The 25,373-nt window shown below is 35.7% G+C and overlaps 1 protein-coding gene across 4 annotated transcripts in view; it reads left to right on the forward strand.

The window, feature by feature from the left end:
* LOC113239440 (UPF0518 protein AGAP011705) overlaps window positions 1-25,373 on the forward strand; it is a 43,440-nt gene that overhangs the window by 8,449 nt on the left and 9,618 nt on the right. For 2 of the 4 annotated variants that reach the window (XM_026476448.1, XM_026476450.1), the window contains exons 4-10: window positions 5,738-5,807; window positions 6,690-6,774; window positions 11,804-11,912; window positions 12,969-13,129; window positions 13,624-13,760; window positions 15,624-15,710; window positions 17,843-17,851. In XM_026476448.1, the coding sequence (XP_026332233.1) occupies window positions 5,738-5,807; window positions 6,690-6,774; window positions 11,804-11,912; window positions 12,969-13,129; window positions 13,624-13,760; window positions 15,624-15,710; window positions 17,843-17,851 (658 nt within the window). The remainder of the gene's footprint in view (window positions 1-5,737; window positions 5,808-6,689; window positions 6,775-11,803; window positions 11,913-12,968; window positions 13,130-13,623; window positions 13,761-15,623; window positions 15,711-17,842; window positions 17,852-25,373) is intronic. The other 2 variants (XM_026476449.1, XM_026476451.1) reach the window with 1 other exon arrangement.

Below are 25,373 nucleotides of genomic sequence, written 5' to 3' on the forward strand. Positions count from 1 at the left end.
TTTTTATACATGAAAATATCATCCAATTATAAAATAATTATGTACTTTATTGTATCATTCAAAGTAATATTGTAGAAAATAATTAAGTTAATTACACCACCTTGGCGCTGATAGTCCCAATTATTTATTGACTAGTGAGTTTAATATTAAACCTTATTTGTGAGAGGGTGGTGCCTGACATAGGCATAAAAATGCCTATAAGCCGCCAAGTCACCATTCCGCGAAACGTATTAGAATTAGGCTAAACTAAATTTTACCATATTTACTGTACAGTAATAATCTTTACCAGGTGAATTAAAGTAAATATATTTGGCCGCTATTGAATTTAAAAGTTACCGTCACGGTATAATTTATGGATGAAAGCACTTAAAGTTATATTTATGACTTAAATGTTTATTTATAGAAATTTATTAAGTCGAAACTGTTAAATACTTGCTTTAAGACAAAGCATTAAAATTCAAAATCCAGCAGTTAATATGAAAATATTTTAATTGCACGCATACCATATGCGGCAGACTTTGCTTGAGGTACGTAAGTAGTTCGCGGCGATATCTCAGCATTGTATGACGCATACTCTTCTTAGAAACAAAAGTCGAGTCGCATATTACATTTGCGCTGCCATTCAACCTCATTTTGTCTTTATGTTCAATCAATCTATTACCTAGTTTAGATAGATAGATAAACACTTTATTGTTCACACACAAAAACAAGAACAGTACATAAACAACTTAAAATTAATGTGGGCAAAGACGGTCTTATCGCTAGGAACGATCCCTTCCAGACAACCTTTGAGACAGAGGAATCTAATCGTAGCGGGAGACGTAGTGCGCTAATTTAAAAAAATATATAAATTTAAATTTTATAAATAAAAAATAAAATAATAAAAATAAACAATAATAATTTATCGAATATTTAACAAATAACGATAAGATTATAAGGCTACGTATTTGAACGCGAGCCTAGATTTTAGGTTAATATACTCGTACATAGAGATGTGTACCTCAATCCGCTCGCGGAAAATTAATACGATTAAATAAGAACAGGCGGAGGAAATTTGGCACAGATCCGGTGTTGACAAGAGCCTGATGGCGACTGATAGGGCAGTGGACGGCGCTGCGTGTCTTTAAACAGCTGGGCAATTTTCAAGTTTTGAAATAAGTGTGATGTTAATAACCATAGGGCTTCAGTTGAATATCAGAATTTAGCAGGTTCTTTGTAGTACTTTAAAATTAATTTCTCCATATAAAAATATTGCTCAAAGTTAGATATTTAATTCCTAAATAATTAGTTTTTTACTTTTATTTTAGCCTGTTTTCAGGATTTTATATGATCGGATACAGTACATTTTATCGTATAACAAATTAGCACATTCCTTAGACAATATTCTTAAGTAAACTGCCTCCGTGGCCGAACGGTTACCATACCGGACTGCCACGCAGAGGTCCCCGGGTTCGATTCCCGGGCCGGGAGAAATATTTGTATGGCCTACATTTATTTCTCTCGTGAGTTTGGGTGTAATTTGTGGTTGTCTATGTGTGTGTCCATGGCACCCGCGACACAGGGTTTCCCTAGTGTGGCGCTATGTTGAGTGTGTGCGTTATTATTATTATTATTAAGTGTGTCGCGTATTTTGGTAAGATCGTTGTAAGGGCAGAATAGCGACTCTGTCCTTACAGGATGTTACTTCGTGATCGTGACGCGGTAACCGTTATCACGAGGGTGTTTTCGGAATAGTTGTTGGAATTAAAAATGTTATAAGTTTAAAGGTAATGTTGTTTAATTATAAATGTAATGTAAAATAAAGTATTGTAAATGTTTTAAATACGTTAATGTTAAATGTTATTGATGTTTATTGTTTAGGAGTTGGTAACTAACTAACTCAAAAATACAATAAAATGTCATGATACGATTTACCACATGAACAAAATAACTAGAACTAGCGCACCTTACTATAGCAAAATAAAACTAGAACTAGACCATGTCAATGCTGACAATTAAAGTTCAATGTCGTACGTAACCATACAATCGTCATTTTAGTAAATATCTAAAACATTTGATCTAGCAAAACCAATTTTCCCGCTTTATCTCCTTGACTCGCCTTAATTAAATTCATTGAAATTAATTTAATCACCTGTCGCTCAAACATCAGTCAGTGCAACACTTAAATATATCGACACTCGAAACGTAATAAATACAAAGCGGCTGTTACAAATTTTTAAGGTAAATGAAAATTAGTAACAGGTCTAGATGGGTGAGGCTTGGGGAAATGGCCAAATCCGGCCGGCTATCGGTATCTGTATAAAGACGGACATCTGTATAAATACGTTCCCAATAAACAAAATCAGTGGGTATTCATCGAAGCGATTTGCTTCCTGTACAATGTGACAAGCACCGCTTGCCACCGGCAGGGAGTCCATCCTCACACCCTGGAACCGAGTCAATCTTGTAGTACAGATCAGAGGAGCTTTCTCCCACGTACAAGTAGGTTGTGGAATGAACTCCCCGTTGGGGTTTTCCCGCAGGCATACAGCATGGAGTCCTTCAAAAGGGGTTTGACAAGTGTCCTAAATCGTCGGCAACGCGCTCGTGACGCCGCTAGTGTTGCAGGCGTTCATAGGCGACTGTAATCGCTTTCCATCAGGCGGGCCGTATGCTTGTTTGCTGCCTACATGATGTATTAAAAAAAAGCATTGCCTCTGGTTATACTATATATAACTATATAAATAATATATTTCGATACGTCTCTACGTATGGAAATGGTCTCTACGTATCGAAATTATGAAACTTGACTATAGCACTCAAAAACAGTAATTTAGAAATAAATCTAAATAACTCTTCTCTAAATTTATTTCAAAATTTTGTTGACATTTATAGAGGCTATAGAGGTATAGATCATTTTCCTAAATTTAAATGTAAAATTTCATGGTTTTCTTTAAACTTTCACGTTTGGTCTTCACTATTTATTTGTGCACTTGGGTTGTCACCAAGTGCGAGTGGTTGGAAAAACTCGCACGGCTAGAAGATGTTGACACCCGTCTCTTCAGTCCCTTCGAGACCGTGGACGTTGCAATACGTCTGAAACGTCGAGCTTGCGACGATGATTAAGCCCTGAACTAAAAATCAAATAAATTTCATGGTGTTTATGGTATTTAGTTTAAGGTAATATGTTACTTAGAAGTCGTTAATCATTGTAATCGGCACCATAAAAATACATGACGTCTTTAGTTTTCTGGGTCCATTCGACTCCCAGATGAGGCAAGAGCTCTCTACAAGTCTTTGAATGTAGTATTACTTACTTCTCAAACAAAATAATATATCCATGGAGCAAAATATCTTATCTACAATATTTGAAGTAGTTGCTGTACTTTTTAAGTAATAGCCGCGGGATGTCTATAACTATAATAAGACTAACTTAAGACAATGTTCATTCAGACATGAATTCTTCAAGTTACATTGCAATCTATGTAGCTATGTACCATGTACAAGTTTATGAAACTTGATACTATGTATTACCTACATAAGAAGCCAAGAAGACAAAATGTGTTAAATTTGAATTACCTAACGTAAAATCGACTAGTCCAAGAATAGAAATAAACGGAGAAAAGTTAGACCTTGTTAATAAGGCAGTCTTCTTGGAAATGAGCTTAGATAGTAAACTTCAATGGTTCCCACATATATCTTCCCTGGCCAGCAGATTAAGCTCCGCTGCATACGCAGTCCGCAGAATACGTGAGATTACCGATGTTAGTACTGCTAGACTAGTTTACTTTAGTTACTTCCAAGTATAATGTCCTACGGGATTCTCATGTGGGGTAAAGCGGCAGATATTCAAACCATATTTGTATTGCAAAAACGAGCGATTCGTTCTGTGTACCGTCTAGGCTCTCGGGTTTCTCCCAGAGAAAAGTTTAAGGATACTGATATCATGACTGTGGCATCACAGTACATTTACTCATATATTTTATATGCCCGTAAAAATATACATAATTTCAATAAGAAAGAAGATATATGGATATCTTCTTATTAACCTTAAAGCTAAGTCCAAACTCATGGTACCACAATTTCCTTTAACCAAGGTAAACAACTCTTTTATGGGGACTGTATACGTTTTTACAATAAAATTCCGGAGCATATATTAAGTTTATCTTAAAAACTACATTAAAAATATTTTGATCGAAAAATCATATTACAAAATTGAAGACTACGTGTTAGATAAAGATGTATGGAAAGACGACGGCTCCAGAATCCACACAAATTTGATTCAAAGTGTATTCCATAGCATTTACTTTTAACTGCCTCCGTGGCCGAACGGTTACCATGCCGGACTGCCACGCAGAGGTCCCAGGTTCGATTCCCGGGCCGGGCGAAATATTTGTATGACCTACATTTATTTCTCTTGTGAGTTTGGGTGTAATTTGTGGTTGTCTATGTGTGTGTCCATGGCACCCGCGACACAGGGTTTCCCTAGTGCGGGGCTATGTTGAGTGTGTGCGTTATTATTATTATTTAAGTTTATTTGAAAAGAGCAATCCCTAGAGGTTCTTGCTCGTTCTTCTGAGGAGGTCAGCGAAGAGAACGAGCAGTAGCTTAAATGGGACGTTCTCAAATATAAATTTATTTTACTTATGGAATAAATAATCTTTGACTTTGACTTTGAATAAACGGTTAATGTAAAAGTGTCAAAGTGATAATCTTAGAATATTTGAGCTTAAGATTGAGTGTAAAGTCAAAGTCAAATAATTTATTTGCATGTTACAGTAACAGCATATAAAATACTATTTAAGTTGGTAGATTGTTGTAAAGCATCATGTGACACCCTGTAAGGGCATGGCAAATTACAAAGGGCTTTTTGTTATAATAGATTAATACATTTCCCCCTGTTAAATGCTAAATTAAGAGCATCGAGTATAAGCCAGAAATAGAGACGAAATAAGCACGATCTATCCCTGGCAACTCATCAGGTAAATGGGCCTTACATCACGTTTATATATGAACTCTCGTTGCGCTGATATCACAAATTAGAAAACTGAAATAGTACAGCGCCAACAACTGACCTGCGTCTACGTCTCCGTATATTCCAAAAATATTCTGTATTTATTGCAGTGAAGATAATAGCTCTAACAATGGGGAGCTGTTCAATTAGGTGGTGTGGGAAAAACAGCAAAACATCTAATTGCAAAACAAACTGAATCACATTTCATCGGAAATTAAATATTAAATATGTAATTTTTCAATTTTCGTCCATTATAGCAAAAGCTTAAATTAAACTGGTCGATTTGAAGTGAAACAATTGACGATACCCGTCAATTGTTTCGAATTCGGGCTGGCCAATCGGAGCGCAGTTGTCACAATAATGATTTGGCAGAACTTTACTTTTCAAATAAATTAAATGACATTTCGTCTCTATTTCTGGTTATATACTGGATGATTAAGAGCCTCATTAAAACTCGTATGTAGTTAAAATTACTATTTGGGGTGGATAACAGGTTCATATTCATATTCATTACCTCAGATTCGTTACCTCTCAACTATAGATTTATATTTTTAAACAGTATTGCTGTCTTTGTTATGCATTTCTCCCATCAGTCACATATTCTTTTAATACATTGTACTTTAATTTAGATTTGTGGTTAGCAGTTGTAAATGTTGTGTTCTTGTTATAAGGGCCCGCTCACACGCCGCCTTATACATCGAAAATTAATTATATTTCAATTGTACTTCAATTTATTTGTTGCAGATTCGAAAATGCGGTGCGGCTGGAGCAATTGAAGTTGTTTGGTAGTCTCATTAGCCACTACAGCTCACAGGTAAGATGTTATGTCTAATGTCACATAAAGTATTTGAAATCCTCAAACTCTAGTCTACTCATTTTTAGTAGCAGTATGAAAGAGTTCGCCCAGGAAAGTACCACCTTACCATTCTCTGCCGCCAAGCAGTAATGTGAGCATTACTGCATTCCGGTTTTGAAGGTTAAGGGTGCTGGTGAAATTACAGGCACATGGGACTTGTCAACTTATGTCTCAGGGTGACAGGCGCAGTGGCAGTGCCCCTCAGATCTTTATAATTTAACTTATTAAATTTAAATTTAGCTCTGAGTGGCACTGTAACTGTTACGGACAGGCGTATAGCTTGATATTATAAAAAAAAACTCAAATCTTTATTTCATAGGTAAACAAATTACACTTGATTAAACTCTATTGCTCATTGGTTTGACACGGCTGAGCCTCCACACACTTCATACACAGCCCTCGAGTTAGGGACACCGCATGGTGGTCGCTACAGTATCATTAAGGACACCGTATATCTGTAGGATGCATGACAGGTTATAATTATATCCCACGGCTGGCCATAGACTTCCTCTAAGCACGATGCTCAGGCCATAGTCTACAATGCTAACTCAATGCGGTTTAGAGAGAGACTTACATTTTCTAATGATCGTACAGCGTTTATCTCAATATGTTCCTTACATGCGAGTATGTATACGTATCGCTAGAAAATATTCGCAAATAAACTTAACTTAAAAATTGAACTCAACCTTCGACCTCTCAATAGAGGAAGAATACTTATCTCTCTTGGCTCAGTTGTGTTCGTTTACAATTTACATCAATATTGTTTACAATTTCTGATTGGTCATTTTCATGGTGTATAATATGTGTAAAAAAATTAATGATTTTCGTTTTTTGCTCTAGGTCATTGCGGCAGAACCCTTTCTCAGGCCGCTCTTGAAACTGCTCAGCGGTTTCAGAAACGAGTTGCTACCGCTGAACTTAGAAAGTAAGTAACTTTTAACGTTAAATTTCCATTGGCGAATATTGTTTTTCTGTGTCACAAGTGTGCTTTGTTTTGCTATATGCGATTTGACCTTGAATTGTATTTTGTTCTGGAGCGAAATGTAATATTTCTGGCGAGGACTGTGTCCCTTTCTAAAGAGAAATGTATTATTTTCGGGAGATAAATATATTCTTTTTGGTCTCCCGAAATAAATGTATTATTATTATTATGTTATTAGAGATAAATGTATAATTTTTCGGAAATGAATGTATTCCTTTCTGAAAAGATATGTATTTCTGACTATGTATAAGTAATGTCATTCATTTTTATAACACCTATGTTATAAAAATGAATGATCACGCTTCGTCTGGTGGTCGTACAAAAAAAAACACTAAAATTAAAATCATTTAAAAAAATTTTTGTCACCGCGCACGTTTTGTTCGTTGTACATAATATATCTATTTTTTAGCTCAATTTATTATTTTCTCATCATTCTCCCCTGCTTGTTACATCTCATATATGATGATGGTAATTATGGCGGCTTCTAGACATGCGAAAGTTTCCCTTATTTAGCAAGCGATTATAGTCTAGCAAAGTGAACAAAATTATACTGGTGAACAGAAATAAATTGGCCAAGTGAATATTTCGACTTTAATATGTGTGATTTTTACTATATTTCAATGTTTATATATTATAAAGCTTGTAATGTTTATAACACGACATTTAACCACCTCACAAGTTCTATACAACTGATAGCGATTACGCAGTTATGTTAATTGCGCTTGCGTTGCGAAGTATACTAAAGCTATATTTGTAAAAAATATTTTTAACTGATCCTGCGATCGTTACTCTAAAGAATGTGTTTTAGCGACAAATTATTTTTATATGCATAATATACATATATATATATACAGTGCGTTTTTTAAAATGGGACAGTATGGGGAAATCCGAAACTATAGGACTTGTAGGGAAACTATTAAGTCTTATTTTGTGAAAACAGTTTTGGTACAGTAAATTTATTGATCAAGTGTGAGTTGTCTATAAAAATGAACAGAATTTATTAGTTTTTTAGTGCTGATCGACTCAGTGTCATGTAAGGATTATTTCATTGTATTGGAAGAAAAAAATCGGAACAGCAGAAGTTGGTCAATAAAATGTTTTTTATACAAAATTGACTAATTTTTTTAATGCTGATAGATTTAAGTTTCATGTAAGTTGGTCAAATTTAATAAAAACTTTTTTTTCGTACGCTTATGCTCATACGCTTGCGAGTTGTGACGTATTCAAGTAAATTGAAACGTTTATTCGCATCAAGTGGTGGATCCTTGACGTGATTTAATGCCGATGCGATCACGTGTCGCGCCACAAGCGCAAATGTGACCATGGCCTAAGGTCGGATCAACGTGTGCGTCACGCGTCATGCCATTCATAGAACACACTATATTGACGTTTTTAAAATAGATAATAATCTGTTGTTAGCAGTTAGTAAATGTGACTATAAATTAAATCTTGTTCTTTTCAAAATCATAAGTTCATTTCCCAATTTTATCCTACCCGGCATCGAAGTCGGGACCTCCTCATACAGCGCCCACGTTACAAACCGTTAGACCGCCGAGATCGTCAAAATTTCAAATTTAATTAATGCGTTGTTTTTCATATCAACATAATGTTTGTCGTATTTTGGCATCAGCTATATAGCATATAAACGAAACGAAATTCTAGCGAATTTCTGGGGTATATTTGGTGGTGGTGTTTGTGACTGTAGTTGCGCTTGTGTTATTTGTGTTATAATTTTTTTGCGTACGTAATTTTTAGGGTCGAAAAATTAACTGCATGCAAAGAAAGGGTATTCAACACAAGCGCATCTATTTTGCACGATTTCACCTTCACTGGGTTCGCGGAGTAGCAAATTAATTTACTTCCATTTTTATGAATTTTTGGAACGGTTGGATTAATCGGTTTGGCGAAAACATAGCTGGTTCAAGTCCAGCTGGATCTTTTTTTTTTAGGATTTTTTTCTGATTGTTCGATGAAGTAATGGAGTATTTTCTCAAAAAATATTAAAAGCACAATTTATACGTCCCACTGCTGGACACGGGTCTCCTCTGAGGCGAGAATTTAGGCCATGGCAATGCGGGTTGATGACTTCACACTTTTTCCAAATGTTGTGAACCTTCTTCGAAATGATATTCAGTAAAATAAATATTGAATATTTAATAATTCATTCATTCTCCTTTATTTTCATTCATAACTGCCTCTGTGGCCGGACGTTTACCATGCCGGACTGCCACGCAGAGGCCCCGGGTTCGATTCCCGTGCCGGGAGAAATATTTGTTTGGCCTACATTTATTTCTCTCGTGAGTTTGAGTGTAATATCTTAATTTGTGATTGTCTTTGTGTATGTTCGTGGCACCCGCGATACAAGGTTTCCCTAGTGTGGGACTATGAGTATGTACGCGTTACTCTCACAGGGCTGGTGCCACGTTCATTTTTGTCCCAAAAATAATTACTAAGGGCGTGATATGATCAGTATTGAACAATGTACTAACGGAGCACAAGCTTCGTCACACACTAATATAATTCTTTTATAATTTTTACAAAAGCATTGTATTTGTGCTTAATATCGCTCTAAACCACAAACAAATGCAATCGTGAACGTGTTTTTTTGTCACTACTATATACGTACACTTATTGCTTGTATGACTTGCAATTTCCTTTGATAAAATTCTTTATCACGTCTGCACTGTGACCATCCGTGCTAGTGAAGTTCATTTATATTTATTGCATTTAGCGAAATCATTAATTGCGAAATTTTAAACAATACGAATATCCTATTGACGGTCTTAGGCTGAGATTTATAAAACTTGTTTCTTGTCCTGCAGAAAGTGTGTTAATATAATAATAAATAAACTAGCTCTTCTTGGCAGTTGTCTTCAAAAAGTCTCAAATTCATTTAAATGCTTCTATAATAAGATAATAACATTCCGATTAATATTCAAAATTTGCCATATACGAGGTCTAAAACCGTGATGAAACAAAAACTTCATACTAAAGGTTAATTATACAGCTTCAGTGTACTTGGATGACAAAAATCCGTAGTAGTGACCCGGTTAGCTCTTACAGGTAGCTATTCTCGATCTAGGGTGTTTATATGAAATAATGTAATGATAAATGTATTCAAATGTATATTTACAAAGAGCAACGCCTAGAGTTTCTTGCTCATTCTTCTCGGGGGAATCAGCCTTACGAATGAACAGTATAATTTGTAGTGTGACGATTCCAAGTGTAATTTGCTTACCTATGAAATAAAAATTATTTGATATTGACCTTGAAAACGAACTTTGAGTATACTTCAAAATTTCTAAGTTTAAGCTTTGTCTACAAAATTGGTTTTGTAAATACAAAAAACTTACGAGACGCTCACGGGCCGCTTTAACTTCCCACCGCCACGATCAACACTTGGATTTCCCAATATGACGAAACCAAAATGGCTGCCATACAAAATCTCCTCAACTATCGATGATGCTTGTTGTTTTATAAATCTCACCTTAGGCTCTCCATTGTGCAATATTGCGAGTTGGTACATTATTTTACAATGTAACAAATAATTAATAAACTCACAACGTAATAATACTTAAAACTAAAAATTTATTTGGATAAAAATCTGAAAAACTACAAAATCCCGCTATTTTTTTCTCTGAGATGCAATCCAAGTTTTATATATAAAGCCAATACATAATTTCGTAACTTAACATCTACATTACGTAAGTTGTATGAACTACAAATTACAATACAATACTCTTGGTTCGAGCCCACGAACATTCTTTGTTGTAAAATGAATTTTTAATGGGATTGTTTCACATTTAAATTCGCTAAATATAATTACATGCTTCAGGCCTGAACAAATATACCCTCAGTTTCGTGTGGAAGACGTATTTTTCTACATACCCCATGGTCATTAGAGTACACAGAGCTAAATTTTATTGCAATATTTTCATTATAATGTACACAAGGCGTTTATGTGATCATGGGAATTATGTTGTCTGAATCTAAGTCACTTCACCTATTATATATCTACATTTTGATGTACACGAGGCGTTAGGAGGTTAAGGGCTAAAATACAAAAACTAGTTTTTCCAGGTTTTACTAACACAAATTTCAACATGAACATACAGAAATGACGTTTACTATATACCCAGCATCCACATGGCATTAATATGTCACGCGTCTTACAGACACACGGTGTCCTAAACGATTTTAGTAAAACAAATTAAGTAGCAGTAGAGGTCCTTGTAAAAGAGTCTAGTGTAGTACTGCCACCTTGCCTATTTCTGCCACCAAGCAGTAATGCGAGCATTACTGTGTTTCCGGTTTTGAACGTTAAGGGTGCTGGGTCGTTCGTTCCGTCACTTAGTTACATAAAAAAAAATTAATATTTTTTTTAATGGTGGATGAAAACGGTTGGTTGCACGTTAGGGACACCATGTGACTCTCGCTACAGTACCAACATCTTTTTTTTTTATAATATAAAGTGACGGCACGAACACATCGTGCGCTTGATGGTAAGCTTGTCCATAAGAATTGCAGAGCCACTCAGACCTTTAAATCGCAAAGATCTGCGGGGCACTACAACTGGGCCCGTCACCTTGAGTCATATGTTGACAAGTCCCATGTGCCTGTAATTTCACCAGCACAGGAACACCATGTGTCTAGCGCGCGTGACGTGTTAGTTTTATATCAAACAATTTTTTAAGCTTAGGCATTTATCTTGAAAATGCAAAATGGCTCAAATTATGTGTCCTGGAGTATATCTCATCAATATTAAAGATTAAGGCAAAGCGATCTATTTTGACCTATCTATCATGCATTTAAATATAAATGTTATTTTAGACTCACGCGTTAAATATCCGTCCAACGGCAGCTTTCCTTACTTTCATGAGGTTTCAATATGTACCAATTGTCCTTCAATGACGATTGACAATTGTTATAAATAACTGAAGTTACAAGCGAGTATTGGCCCGTTCAATTGCAGATCAACTGGTGTCAGTTCTCAATCAGCTGTGCGTCGCGCTAATGCAGAACATGAAGTTCGTCGACCTCTTCTTCTTGACGACTCACGCGCACAATGGATCGCAGGCTGAGTATGTTGATTGTCACTTTAATATTGACACGAACTGCATTTATTATTAAACCGACATGGTTTTCGTTTCTGCACATTTATTCGAAATTTAATGACTACGCTCAAATATTACACATTTGATTTTTTAACCGACTTCAAACAAAAGGATGAGGTTCTCAATTCGACTGTATTTTTTTTATGTATGTTACGCGATAACTCTGTATTCTTACGCGATAACACGATTTGTCAACCGTTTTTACTGATTTTTTTTTGAGTACCTCAGTATTGGTTCCGTTTCAATTTCAAGGAAATATTCCATCTCTAAGGATGGCCAACTAAGAGATGAATCCGGTTTCGTGCACTTTCCTGTAACTAATTTCAATATAACTTGGCAAATAAATGCATTTCTACGAACTTTTGAAGTCAGTTTGTTTTTTATAAAAAATGTTACAATTATTAAATTTCTGTTAACTGAATAGTAATTCTGCATATTTGGTAAGTAGGCTTATTTTACTATAGCCTTTATTAATAATAATGTCAGTCATCTAGATCAGACACAATTTAGAAAAGTTTATTTTCCAAATTGATGCTACCGGAAATCGAACCTGAGACCTACTCATACATCGCCCATAGTGTAACCCCTCTAGTCTAAATAAAACCTTCGAATCTTTTTTCTTCTCGTTATACGACCATGGCTGTAATGAGAAGAAAAAGCCCGAAGGTTTTATTTGGGGCATTATAGTCAAGTTAGCCTGCATGTAATCATACTATTTACTCGCGAATGTGATGAAAAACGTATGTTTCAAGGGCGGGCGGTACGGGAATTAAGAACCTCGACTCCGACTTCGTGCTTCTAATAGAGTCTCGTTCGTAATTCTTCATTTACCGCCCTTAAAACAATGATATACTATAACGTGCCTAGAAGCGTTCAGGTGTAGGGGATAGTTCGGAATGTGCAAATTATGTTGGGTCTAAGGGACCGAGCGCGCCGTACGCATTCGTTTTTAAACCATCTTCCTGATGAGTTCTTTCTTCGTCGCATTCTAGAAACCCATCGATATGCAATATTTCCTTTCAGATTCATAATAGTCCGCTTGCTATTAGCGTCTGTGCACCGCGAATGTGGCACCGGCGCGACTGCACGCGACGCTCTTTTGCTCTGCGCCAAGATGTCCTCACGGTGTCCGCAGCTCGCGGAGTACATGCTCGCCGGGAACACTTGCGTCGTACTTGCTACTGGTCAGTTTCTAACCTCGGCAATCTTTTGTCATTTTCTCCGTCTGGGGAAAAACAGATTCGTCTCATGTCTACAGTGTCATTTTATTCCGTTATGGGGCAAAAGCCTCCTCGAAGCCCTCTTTTTCGTCTCTCAGTCATCAAAAATATGGAGTGGCCATTTCTTTATTATTTTTAACGGAAAATAAATTTGTTGAATGTCACGATGTTTCACCATATGATGTTAATTATATAATTATTAATAAAAAGATCGAACACTTAGAAAAAATTCCTTCGATCCAGCTGGATTCGAACATCTGGCACGGTTTGCTAGAAGACGTTGGTTCGAATCCAGCCGGATCGAAGAAACTTTTTCTAAGTGTTCGGTCTTTGTATTACTAATCGGACACCGATTATTCATCTAAACATCGAATTTTTAGGTTATATTAATTTCCAATAATCGTCTAAATATTGGTTAAAATACACAATGCAGTCAGTCCAAGCATACTTGTGTTCAGGTCTAAGCGGGCTGTACTCACATCTGCCGCGGTCCCTGGACGAAAAAATCCACCGGCTGACGCCCGATGATGTCAACCACGTTCACAAACTCACACTCTTCATCGATTCGCTGGAGTTCTGTAACGCCGTCGCTCAGGTAATAAATGAACAACCCCTTTTTTGCTTAGGTTTAGTAGTATCAACCAAACAACACTAAATTTTCATCACGTAGTCGTAACACGTAAGTGCTAAAGCATGAAGTGTAAAACATGTTTGATAAACTCATCCGTAGAACAGCGATCAATGTGCAAGAGTATGTGTTTTCAGGACATACTACATTTCGTTCGTTCTTCATCGCTGTGGATGTCAGATCGACCGTTGGTCGATTTTATATTGCATTATATGCATAAATTCTCAAATAATCTTTACATAGGTCTTAGTTTGAATAAATTAAAGTAAAGCCAGTAAAGTCCCTCACCTCAATGCTAAGTGTGTGTCTGTGTCACACAGGGACAGGGACAACCACACACACACACACACACACATACACACACACACACACGCACGCACGCACGCACGCACATACACACACGCACGCACGCACACACACTTCCGCACGCGCGCAGACACACAGACACACACAGATACACACAGACATACACAGACACACACACAGATACACGCGGACACACACACAGACACACATAGACACACACACACAGACATACACAGACACACACAGACACACACAGACACACACACACACACACAGACACACACAGGGACAGACACACACACGTATGAATCACTTTCGCGCAATTTATGTAATGAAAAATCTCGAACAGGAGCTTGATATGAGCGCAGAATAAAGGCGCCTTCAAATTAGACGCTCATGGAAGCGCTGCAGTAGCGCGTCTGTGTCACGGCAGCCGCAGCACTACTAATTTTCATACATACATAACTGCCTGCGTGACCGGTTACAATGCTGGTCAGCCACGCATATAGATTCCCGGGCCGGGAGAAATATTTATATGGACTACATTTATTTCTCTCGTGACTTTGTATGTAATTTGTAGTTGTCTATGGCAACCGCGACACGGGGAAGTGCGGGGCTTTGAGTGTGTGCTTTAATTTTTATCATAGTCTGTTCCAATTCATTTTGAACAAAAAGTAAACAAACCTGTTTGGTTAAAATTCTAAAGCAATCACTCAACAAATCGAATAAATAACACTTTCACGTATATTTCGAAGATTTCGACTTGATATCTCATCACTTTTTCCAACAATATTCATTTGAATAGCATCGTAAAGTCGTATTTGAAAATTGGTAGTTCAAAAGTGAGGTTATTTTTCATCTATACTTCTATGACTCGTCTATGGTTGCATAGTGCTGTACGAAAAAAAACATTCCGTTCATTCAATTAAAGTTTTTGTAATCTATTGGTAAATCGAAAATTTAAATCGCAATGGAACGAGTATGTAAGTGTAAACATTTGAAAGAGGATTTAAAATTAAGATTTTGGAAATTTTAAATGTATGCTTTTATGGATTAATGTATTTTTACTATTCATGTAAGGAAAACCGCTAGTATGACTCAATTAAACAAATCGATTCATTCAATTAATTAATCGATTTTTAGTTTGCATTACAATTGGCCATCACTAAACTGTCTATGGTCAGGTCAGTGATTTATTTGTTTAATTTTTGTTTAGAATGGATTGGAACGAAGTATATCTAGTCTGCAAAGATGGTGCGTTTGTGGCGCTGCAGCTGCGCTCCTAAATATTGTATGAAAATTAGTAGCGGCGCCACTGCAACGCTTCCATAAGCGTCCAATTTAAATTCGGCCTAAGACTAGGACTCACGTTCAGACATACGCGTTTTTACCAAATTTAAATACATAACATAGAACAAAAGTTGTTGTTTATGATGTTAGTAATATAGTCCTGCGAGGTTGTTCGTATTTTAAACATTACACTGTGTAGATAGTTGTTTATGATATTTATCAATTTGTTTTTAGGTAGCACATCCGTCCATAAAGAAGCAGCTACTGGACCTTCTGTATCAAGGCTTCCTGGTGCCAGTGATGGGACCGGCGCTGCTGCAGGTAATCTTTGACGCTCTCGCTAATGGAGTAGGACGGGATAGGGTAAACCCGCTGTGGGCACAGTGTACATTGTGAAATTACGATGAGATGTTAAGTGTGCTATATTTTTTACGATCGCGAATGACTTAAAATTTAGTATAATTTCCTGTATATTTACATATACACCGTGAAAATTTAATTGTCGAATGAAATTTTAATTTGTACTTGCTAAAAATACGTGAAGTACCTAATGACAGTTAGCAAACATGACTTTCAAACGAGTTGTTTTATTACATTTACAAATTATCCTGTAAGCACAAAAAAATTAACTACACAATCTATAATAGTATTCTATCAATGAAAGTTAGTGGTCATAGCAAGGTGATGCGGCAGATTTTGCCAGTTCGCTGATTTCACCTCAAACTATTTACTTCGAAAATTTTCGAGACCTACTGATTGCCCGCACTGTGTTATGCACATAAAATTTTTCATTCACAAATTCAAATTCAAAGATTCAAAGACTAATTTTCAATCAATCAATTTAAACAGTTTCTTTATACAATACATTGCTAAAGGCTTATAATGATGACCTAGGTAGATAGGATTGTGTGTTATATTTTATAATGAATTGTAGAAAAAATATCCACATTTGACATCTCTATATCAATTCGCTGATTGTTTTGTCTTTGTGAAGGAAGCGAAATGGATGGTTTTTATTTCATAAAACATGGTGGTGAAATGAAATCATTTATAGGCGGAGAACTTTTACTTTCGACATTTGCTGATGACAAACAAGGTTAGTGTTTGTAATTTACACACACCGGCACGTTTAGGAAAACACTAGTTAAATCTTTAAATAAAAAAGGTAGCAGTAGTGCTCCTTGTGAAAAAGTTCGTCCAGGGAGTCCTGTCACCTTACCTATTTCTGCCGCCAAGCAATAACGTGAGCATTACAACGTTTCGGTTTTGAAGAGAACGGGTGCTGGTGAAACTACAGGCACATGGGACTTGACAATTTATGTCACAGGGTGACAGGCGCAGTGGCTGTGCCCATGAGATCTTTGTGATTTAAAGCCCTGAGTGGCACTGCAACTATTATGGACAGGCGTGTCGCTTACCACCAAGCGCACAAAAAAACTGCAGTGTTCTTGCAAAGACGTCTTTTCCTTACGTCTAATTTGAAAATTTAAAGAAAAATGTGTTTTTCATTCATTTGTTTTTATTTACTTACTTTTTAAATTCTATTTATTTATTTACATTATCAATACAATTGCATAGAATAAGTTTGTCGAATGGTTCGAAAGCGAATGCCGAAAATTTTGGTTGATTTTTTAAATTTAATATGTTTTAATTTAATCCATGGTACATACTACTTACACTATATACTGTTTAAATTTTCTGCCTTTTCTACTTTGTCAGAAAATGTAAAAAAAAATGCATTTTGTTTCATTCCGTTTTTTTTAAGTAAAGGTTGAGTAACGCTCAGACGATGTTAAAAGATGTTAATATAATTGCTACTTTATGTCTAATTCTTACTTATTTATATATAACCGTTACTATTTTATATTCTCACTTTTTTGTTACGCTAAATTGTGCCGGTGTGTGTATATTATGGGATATGTATAATTTTTTTGTCTAAATTATGATTTATTAAAAAAACACAAAATTGTAAACATAATTAGTAACTTTTAACTTTTCACGGTTCATTCATCTTTGTATTTGTTTATCGTCGTAATCGTGTGATACGCATGATGCTAATCCCATAGAAATAAAGGCTGTGGTAGATTACTAGGAGAGCGGTTGCCTCCGTTCCGTTGTTTTAGAATCCCTGTGGCGACATGTACAGTTCATGACCTTAGATACCTGACCCCTAGCTGGCTGCAGGACGTTGTATGTTTCCATAATCACAACTTGACCAGCATTCATTTGTCGCTTTACTCTCTATTGCCCAGCGGTATTTTATATTCCTAATCCGAACTACAATAAATTCAACAATTTATAATGCAAATTAACCTCCTGTACATGATTTCATATACACCCATTTCACTCTAACAATATCACGAGGCGCGTGTCCGCTGAAGCGAGTAGCCTTACTAAATTAAAACGTACTTCTTGTAGTGACCTCGTTATTAACCATTGAGTATTTATTTCAGCAATGGCAGGTGAAGAAACATCAGATTTGTATAAACATTTAATTTACTTGCACAAATAACCTTTGGCTGTTGGTGTACCTGTGTAACCATCGAATATATAACAAGAAATAGAGACAAAATGTCATTTAATTTCTGAAAACTATTCAGCCAAATCATTACAATGACAACTGCGCTCCAATTGGCCAACCCGAATTCGTCAATTGTTTCCATTGACTTACAATTATATGGACGTCGGGTCCGCGCTAAAAAGTGTCCGCACTTGTAAGGCGCTAAAATCGTATACAGAGCGCGACACTCCGCTTTAGTCTTCATTTGTTCTACTGACAGCGCGATACTGCGATGACATTACAATTTAAATTTCGAATAGGTTGACTTGGGACATTTTTTTCGTGGTTTTTGTATTAGACCCGTCGTCCATTTATTTGTAAGTCAATGATTGTTTCACTTCAAAATGACCAGTTTAACATGGGCTTTGATATAATGGACGAAAATTTAAATATTACATATTTAATTACCGATGAAATGTGATTCTGTTTGTTTTGTAATTAGAGGTTTTGCTGTTTTTCCCACACCACCGAATGGAACAGGCGCCCATTGTTAGAGATATTATCGTTATTATAGTAAATACAGAGAGAGACGTACACACAGTTCTGTTGTTGGCGCTGTACTGTTTCAGCTTTCTAATTTATGATTTCAACGCTAACGTGAGTTGATATTTAAAAGTTATATAAGGCCCATTTGCCTGATGAGTTGCCAGTGATGGCCCTTATTTCGTCTCTATTTCTGGTTATATACTCGATGTATATAACCGACACGGACACATGCTAATCATTAATTATAATTTGAAATTAAGAGCTCGATGACTTTCTGGAACCAGGGCTTCTCTTTAAAATATTTAATAGACCAGGAAAGCCGACGAATCATACACCGCTTCAATATCATCACGTGATTTTTTTTTACCCACAACTCAGAAACATATTACATATATGATGGGCTGCCATAATTGTGTAACCTCCTAAGGCCACGTGAAGTGTTCAAACTTGACAATATTTTTCTTATGATCACGTAAACGCCCAATGTAGATATAATGAAAATATCACATACAAATTTAGCGCTAGATATTCTACATGACATATCTATACACCTTACACAATCTGAACATGTTTTCTTTTTGTTTTATAGATATAAATGCATAATCCATCGCAACAAAGTTATCATTAATTTTAAATTTAAAAGCCCACTACTAATTTTGTTCGTTTGTTTATAAGGCTTCAATAATTTATGTCATTGTGGATAACTACTTTGGCCTAAGTTATTTAAGACAAATATTGTTATTGAAGAATTATTGTTATTGAAGTTACTGAACCATGTAAAGTAATACCCCGCTTTGCGCGACCCCGCATTGCCCGATTTCGTTACAACGCGATTTTCAAAATTCGCGCTAAATTACTGTTGATTTACAACCCTCTACGGGTTCAAATTGGTTAAAATTCTCAGTTACTAAAAGTGCAATGTCAGAGGTAGTTCTTTCTTGATAGGCCCTTTAACTTGTACATTAGTACTGTCTGTTGTCCAGACAAAATAATTTTTTTTACGAACAATGACGCCACCGGCTAAGAAATAAGAGAGTCAAAGCTTGAGTTTGGAGACGAAGACAAAAATTTTAGAAAAGATGAGTTCGTTCGAATGGCACTTCCGTTACAATATTTAGCTTTTTATTCGATCATACCCAGTTATATCCCTGGTAGCAGTCGTTAGGTCAAGTTAGAGACCCTAGTCAAGTTACAGAGCTCTTATTAATAGATATTTGGTTAATTGTGTTTTACGGTGTTTATAAGTATAATATCATTGGTTTTACGCATCTAACTGATATTTCCCTAATATCTATCGACAATTTTCGTGTTTCGGCTGTCGTCGGATTTCTATCAGTTGCCCTTTGCATTAGGTGCAGATCGGACGTACTCTATTGACTTGGAAGTAGCTACTTCTCCTTATTTAGTTTTGATGGCCTCAAATGGCCCAATGGTTTGCACTATGGATACTGGATGAGGAGGTCCCGTGTTGGATTCCCGGTTGGACCAATTTGGGAAATTAACTTTTCTAAATTGGTTCTGGTCTGGGTGTGTCCGTTGCTCCGGTACTCATAGTACAGGAAATTTCCTAGTTTGAAACCTGGCAATTGGCGCGTTTACGAATTAGGCTAAATTTTAATTTTAGTATATTGTTAGGGAGTAAATGTTGTTTTACGGCTCCGTATATTTCACAAAATCAAAACAAAACAAGATTAAATTACGTAGTTCTGAATTCAAATTATTAAGATATAAACGGTATAGACATTGACTTACAATTATATGGACGTCGGGTCCGCGCTAAAAAGTGTCCGCACTTGTAAGGCGCTAAAATCGTATACAGAGCGCGACACTCCGCTTTAGTCTTCATTTGTTCTACGGACAGCGCGATACTGCGATGACATAACAATTTAAATTTCGAATAGGTTCACTTGGGACATTTTTTTCGTGGTTTTTGTATTTGACCCGTCGTCCATTTATTTGTAAGTCAATGGGTATAGATGATAAATGTGATAATTTCTAGATATGGAAATTTGTACTCGGGGGCAATCGGATATCCGAAGATTGTCGAGAGATTGATTACTAACCTAAGAACAATAACTGTTCTTAGTAACTAACACTTTTTTATCAACTAGTAATGAATTGAAAAGTGAGAAACGTAATTAATAATATGAAATCTATTTTCACTAAAATGTAATAAAAGTACAATTTGTTTTTACAACCTGTGATAAAAGGGCCCTCGCTGACATTGATTTTTAACGTTATTAGTATCTTAACATTGTACAGTGCCTCTACCACGAGTTTTTATTACTTCACAATGTTGTATTATACAACGCCCGTAGAGGTTACAAGAAGAAATAACATTTTGTACATAAACATTTTACGCGGTTGCTAGCGATAAATGTCACTGTAATCTCATGGTTGAGGCACTGTTGTCATTAACATCGACATATGGTTTGGAGTGTGTGCTGGCACATCGCGTTCAGTCTCGTATTGTATTATGGTCCTAATTACATTTATATAAGCCACGTGTTATCGTTCATCGTGTTGTGTGTATTTGAAAGGTGAAGGCTTTTATTCTAGGTGAAATGTTGATCATACCATGAATGTAACACTTAATATTGAAACACAGTTGCATCGGATGGTAAGAAGCCAGTTTACGTGAAATTTCACCCGTAAACACGGGAAGGTCTCTTTCAAAGAGGTTAAATATAATTTATAATTATAGTTTAAATAGAAGTTTATATTCACAACAAGTGTTGTAGTAAGACATTTCTTAGAAATGCCTAAGAAATTTATTACACTCTTTTGAAACAAATTGTCATATATATAGACCAGTCACAGCATGCCGTCGGGATAAAACTATTTTATCCACAATTAGCTGTCAAATTCGAATGATAAAATCGCCATTTTAAAAATTGAGTGCGACAAATGAGATAAACAGAAATATTATAATGAAACAGGTTGTTATATATTAATTATTGAAAAAAGTGGTAACATTTATAATACAGTTCTATACATGAGATTAATTTAAAATACGTAAACAATAACTAATGCAATGTAAAATTGTTTAGTAGGTGTTCTATGTTATTTTTCAGTGAAAATGTTGAGAGGATAAGAAGAACGAGTTCCCAGAGAATTATAAAATAAGCCAAGCTGATTTTTCTCCGACGTTTTCACAAATTGTGTATGGCTTTTGCAAATTTTGAAAGAATTGAGAAGTTTTCCGTCGTTTTTTATTATTTATGTATTGAGCTTTAGCTATAGAGCCATCAGTTTAAATTATAATCAATAATTAAGAAACTTACTACGTAATAAAACTTAAACTGCTGACAAAGAATGCGCAATTTCATGTCGTTGTCCTTGTTCATCAAAATGTATAACAATAGTCCATTATCAAATAAACAAATGAATGGATGAAACTACCGATTCAGTATTCACAATAAATGTATAATAAATTAATAGCAACATAGCTTTATTACTGCGATAAATATGTCGAGGAATATGTGAGGTTTATCACATATCGCATGGGATATACCGCCATGCTACGGCTGCAGTAGTTCGTAGATAAATTGTCAAAAACATCAGTTGGACATTTGTTAAAGTGTCATAAAAAGTGGAAACATTTTCATGATATTCTAATCGATCTATATATACGTATTTTGTAACCCAGAATATCAACGGCAAGCTCACTAGAGGATTTAGACTCTGACATAACAAATATGTGTTAATAGTGCAACTAATTGTCTTTGTGGTAAGCTTGGTATTGGTATCTTCAGTGTACACATACATCACAATGTCTGTGGCAATGTCATTGATTATATTGTCGTAATTGTCATTTATTTATTTTTTTGTAAATGGAACTGCTTATTTATGTACTGCCAACCTCATCATCGTTCTGCCACAAGGGTTGTACGTATGCTGTGATAATAATATCGTGTTTGTTGTTTTGTGGGTTTTCATTGCACGCACGGGTGTGGCGCACTATAGTAAGCACACACTAACAGCGATTTAGTGACGGTTCGCTTTTATAGAATATATGCTAGTCCCATGCTCTATGATTTCTGATACTTTAAAAGTTTAAGTCGCTACGAAAGCCTTGTTAATTATTACCAACAAGAGGTGCTGAAAAAAAATCCGATCAAAATTAGCACAAGTGGTCAGATTTGACTGTACTGTTAATAAGTTGTTGTTTTAGTTGATGCCAATCGTTCCCTTATGGAGTGTCAACGCACAAGAACTAGAGTGACGTTCAATTTTTTGTTATTATGTAGACTTTTATGGGATGGAGTTGACCATTGATTCATTAAGGCTGTAGCCCCTTATAAGCTAATAAGCTATTAAATACTCGATTTTGTAACTATTTACATAAAATATTATGATTTAGAGTTACCGCTCTAAGACATTATACAGTCTGTTCCAATCCATTTTGAACAAAAAGTAAATAAACCTGTTTGGTTAAAATTCTAAAGTAATCACTCAATCAATCGAATAAGTAGCACTTTCACGTATAACCATTGACTTACAAATAAATGGACGACGGGTCTAATACAAAAACCACGAAAAAAATGTCCCAAGTCAACCTATTCGAAATTTAAATTGTTATGTCATCGCAGTATCGCGCTGTCCGTAGAACAAATGAAGACTAAAGCGGAGTGTCGCGCTCTGTATACGATTTTAGCGCCTTACAAGTGCGGACACTTTTTAGCGCGGACCCGACGTCCATATAATTGTACGTCAATGCGTATAATTCGAAGATTTCGACTTGATATGTCATAACTTTTTCCAACAATATTCATTTGAATAGCTTCGTAAAATCGTATTTGAAAAATGGTATTCCAAAAGTGACGTTATAATTCATCTATACTTCTATGACTTGCCTATGGTTGCATAGTGCTGTTCGAAAAAAAACATTCGGTTCAATCAATTATAGTTTAGTAATAGATTATTAAATCGAACATTTTAATCGCAATCGATCGAGTATCTAAGTGTAAGGGTTTGAAGGAGGACTTAAATTGAAATTTTAAATATGCTTATATAGGTTATGTAAGGAAAACCGCTAGTATGACTCAATTAAATAAAACGATTCATTCTGTTAATTAATCGATTTGTAGTTGGCGTTACTATTGGCCACCACTAAACCGTCAATGATCGGGTCAGTGACTTTTTTGTTTACTTTTTGTTCAAAATGGATTGAAACGAATATGAATTATTCCTATTCCGGCACCGCTTATATTTTCCGTTGATTCGAGTCTCACGCGTTTCAAGAACAAACTGATTTGATTTTCGCGATTGTTAGACATTAGAAATAAAACTAGTTTTTCGGATCTAAATCAAGCTTTTTCAAACAAGCCAATGTTTACACCATGGGATCATGGTCACGGCTCTCTGAGATGGTAAAGTGGTTTGTTGTTGTAACAAACATAATATTACCGCAAATAATTGGTACAATACTATAATGAACAGAGGACACATACACTTTAATGGAAAATAGTTAGGTTTAGGCACAACAATGATCTTGGAAGAATCCGATACCCGTAAAAACTCTACAGGTTCTAAAACATTTCAGTGTGAATATCTCGAATTTTTATATACTTATATAGTTGTCTTGTTTTATTAAAACGAAACGTAGGAACTACTTTTGTTCCTTTTTTCATAAGGTCATCTAAATCATTCTTCAATCCTCTTGAAGCAAAATTTCATCATAAAATTTTGCTGAAACTTTCTGTAAAACCATAAAACTTGCTGGTTAAGTGGGAATTCGGTTACAAAATGCTTACTGGTGCGGTTTTTATGTAGAGCTTCCCAAATCTTCCGACAAAACGAAGTTTCGACTGCATTTACCTATTAACAAATGGACGTCGGGTTCGCGTTGAAATCAGATATTGAGCGTCAATCGCGCAACAGTCTACGTTTGTTCGACTGACAGCACGGTTGTCAATCATGGAGTGCTATATGATAATAACTACTGCGGTGTAGTGTAAAAAACAGGATTTTGTATCATATTTTCACTAAACAAATATATTGTGTTATAGTTATCATTTAAAATTTTCATTTATATATTTTTTTATATTTCATTAAATGTCACTACGTTGGTATAGGTTAACTTCGGACAATTTTTTCGTGGTTTTTGTATTAGACCCGTCATCCATTTGTTGGTAGGTCAATGTTCGACTGTCTTAAATCATGCAAAAAGGGATATCAATTGCTTAGTGTCTTCTCTCGTCACAGCGGACATTATTGCCTGTTTATTTTTTGTCTCATTAAGTGTATAAAAAGAGTTTAGTCCAAGGTAAAGTTAATTCTTAATCAAAAGCCGTAACTGGCTATTCAGTGTCTGGGGGTCTACTATCCGTTCTTAGTCCGACATCCGACCGAAACAATTACTGTCAGATAAGTAATTAAAAGACAATGTCATGTGTGAAGCTTCGTTCGCATCATGCGTATTGTTTCGGACGGAGGACGAGAGTACAAGGCCTTAAAGGATCTACTGTTACTCTTAAAGTTATGCAGACCATTCCGTTTTGTCTCCGGTTGATACACGCTGAATATAACTAAGTACGTGTGGAATCGGTATTGAGTACAATGTCCCATGTTTATTTTATTTCTTTTTAGCGATCTATATGTTCTTGTACCGCGGCTCTCCAAATGGAACGATCATTCGGATTAAAAGAGATGTCTTTGCATCCATAATAATAACAAAATAGGCGAGTATTTTAAAAAAATATACAGGATTATTTGTAAAATGCTAACAACCTCGCTGTAGGGCGCACATAGAAGCGCGAGATATTGCTATTATCTACAGGAGTATGGTAGTAGCTCTCGCGCAAGTCGCGCCCCATCGTGCTATCCCTACAGGACGATATTACTAAGACCATAAACAACAACTTTTGTTCCATAACTTTTAAAAATTCTTCGGATTTTACTTTCATAGACAACAAAAAATACTTTGATTTAAACTT

This window comes from Hyposmocoma kahamanoa, unplaced genomic scaffold (genome assembly GCF_003589595.1).
Source record: "Hyposmocoma kahamanoa isolate Upper Pololo Valley unplaced genomic scaffold, ASM358959v1 99879, whole genome shotgun sequence".
Classification (NCBI taxonomy): domain Eukaryota; kingdom Metazoa; phylum Arthropoda; class Insecta; order Lepidoptera; family Cosmopterigidae; genus Hyposmocoma; species Hyposmocoma kahamanoa.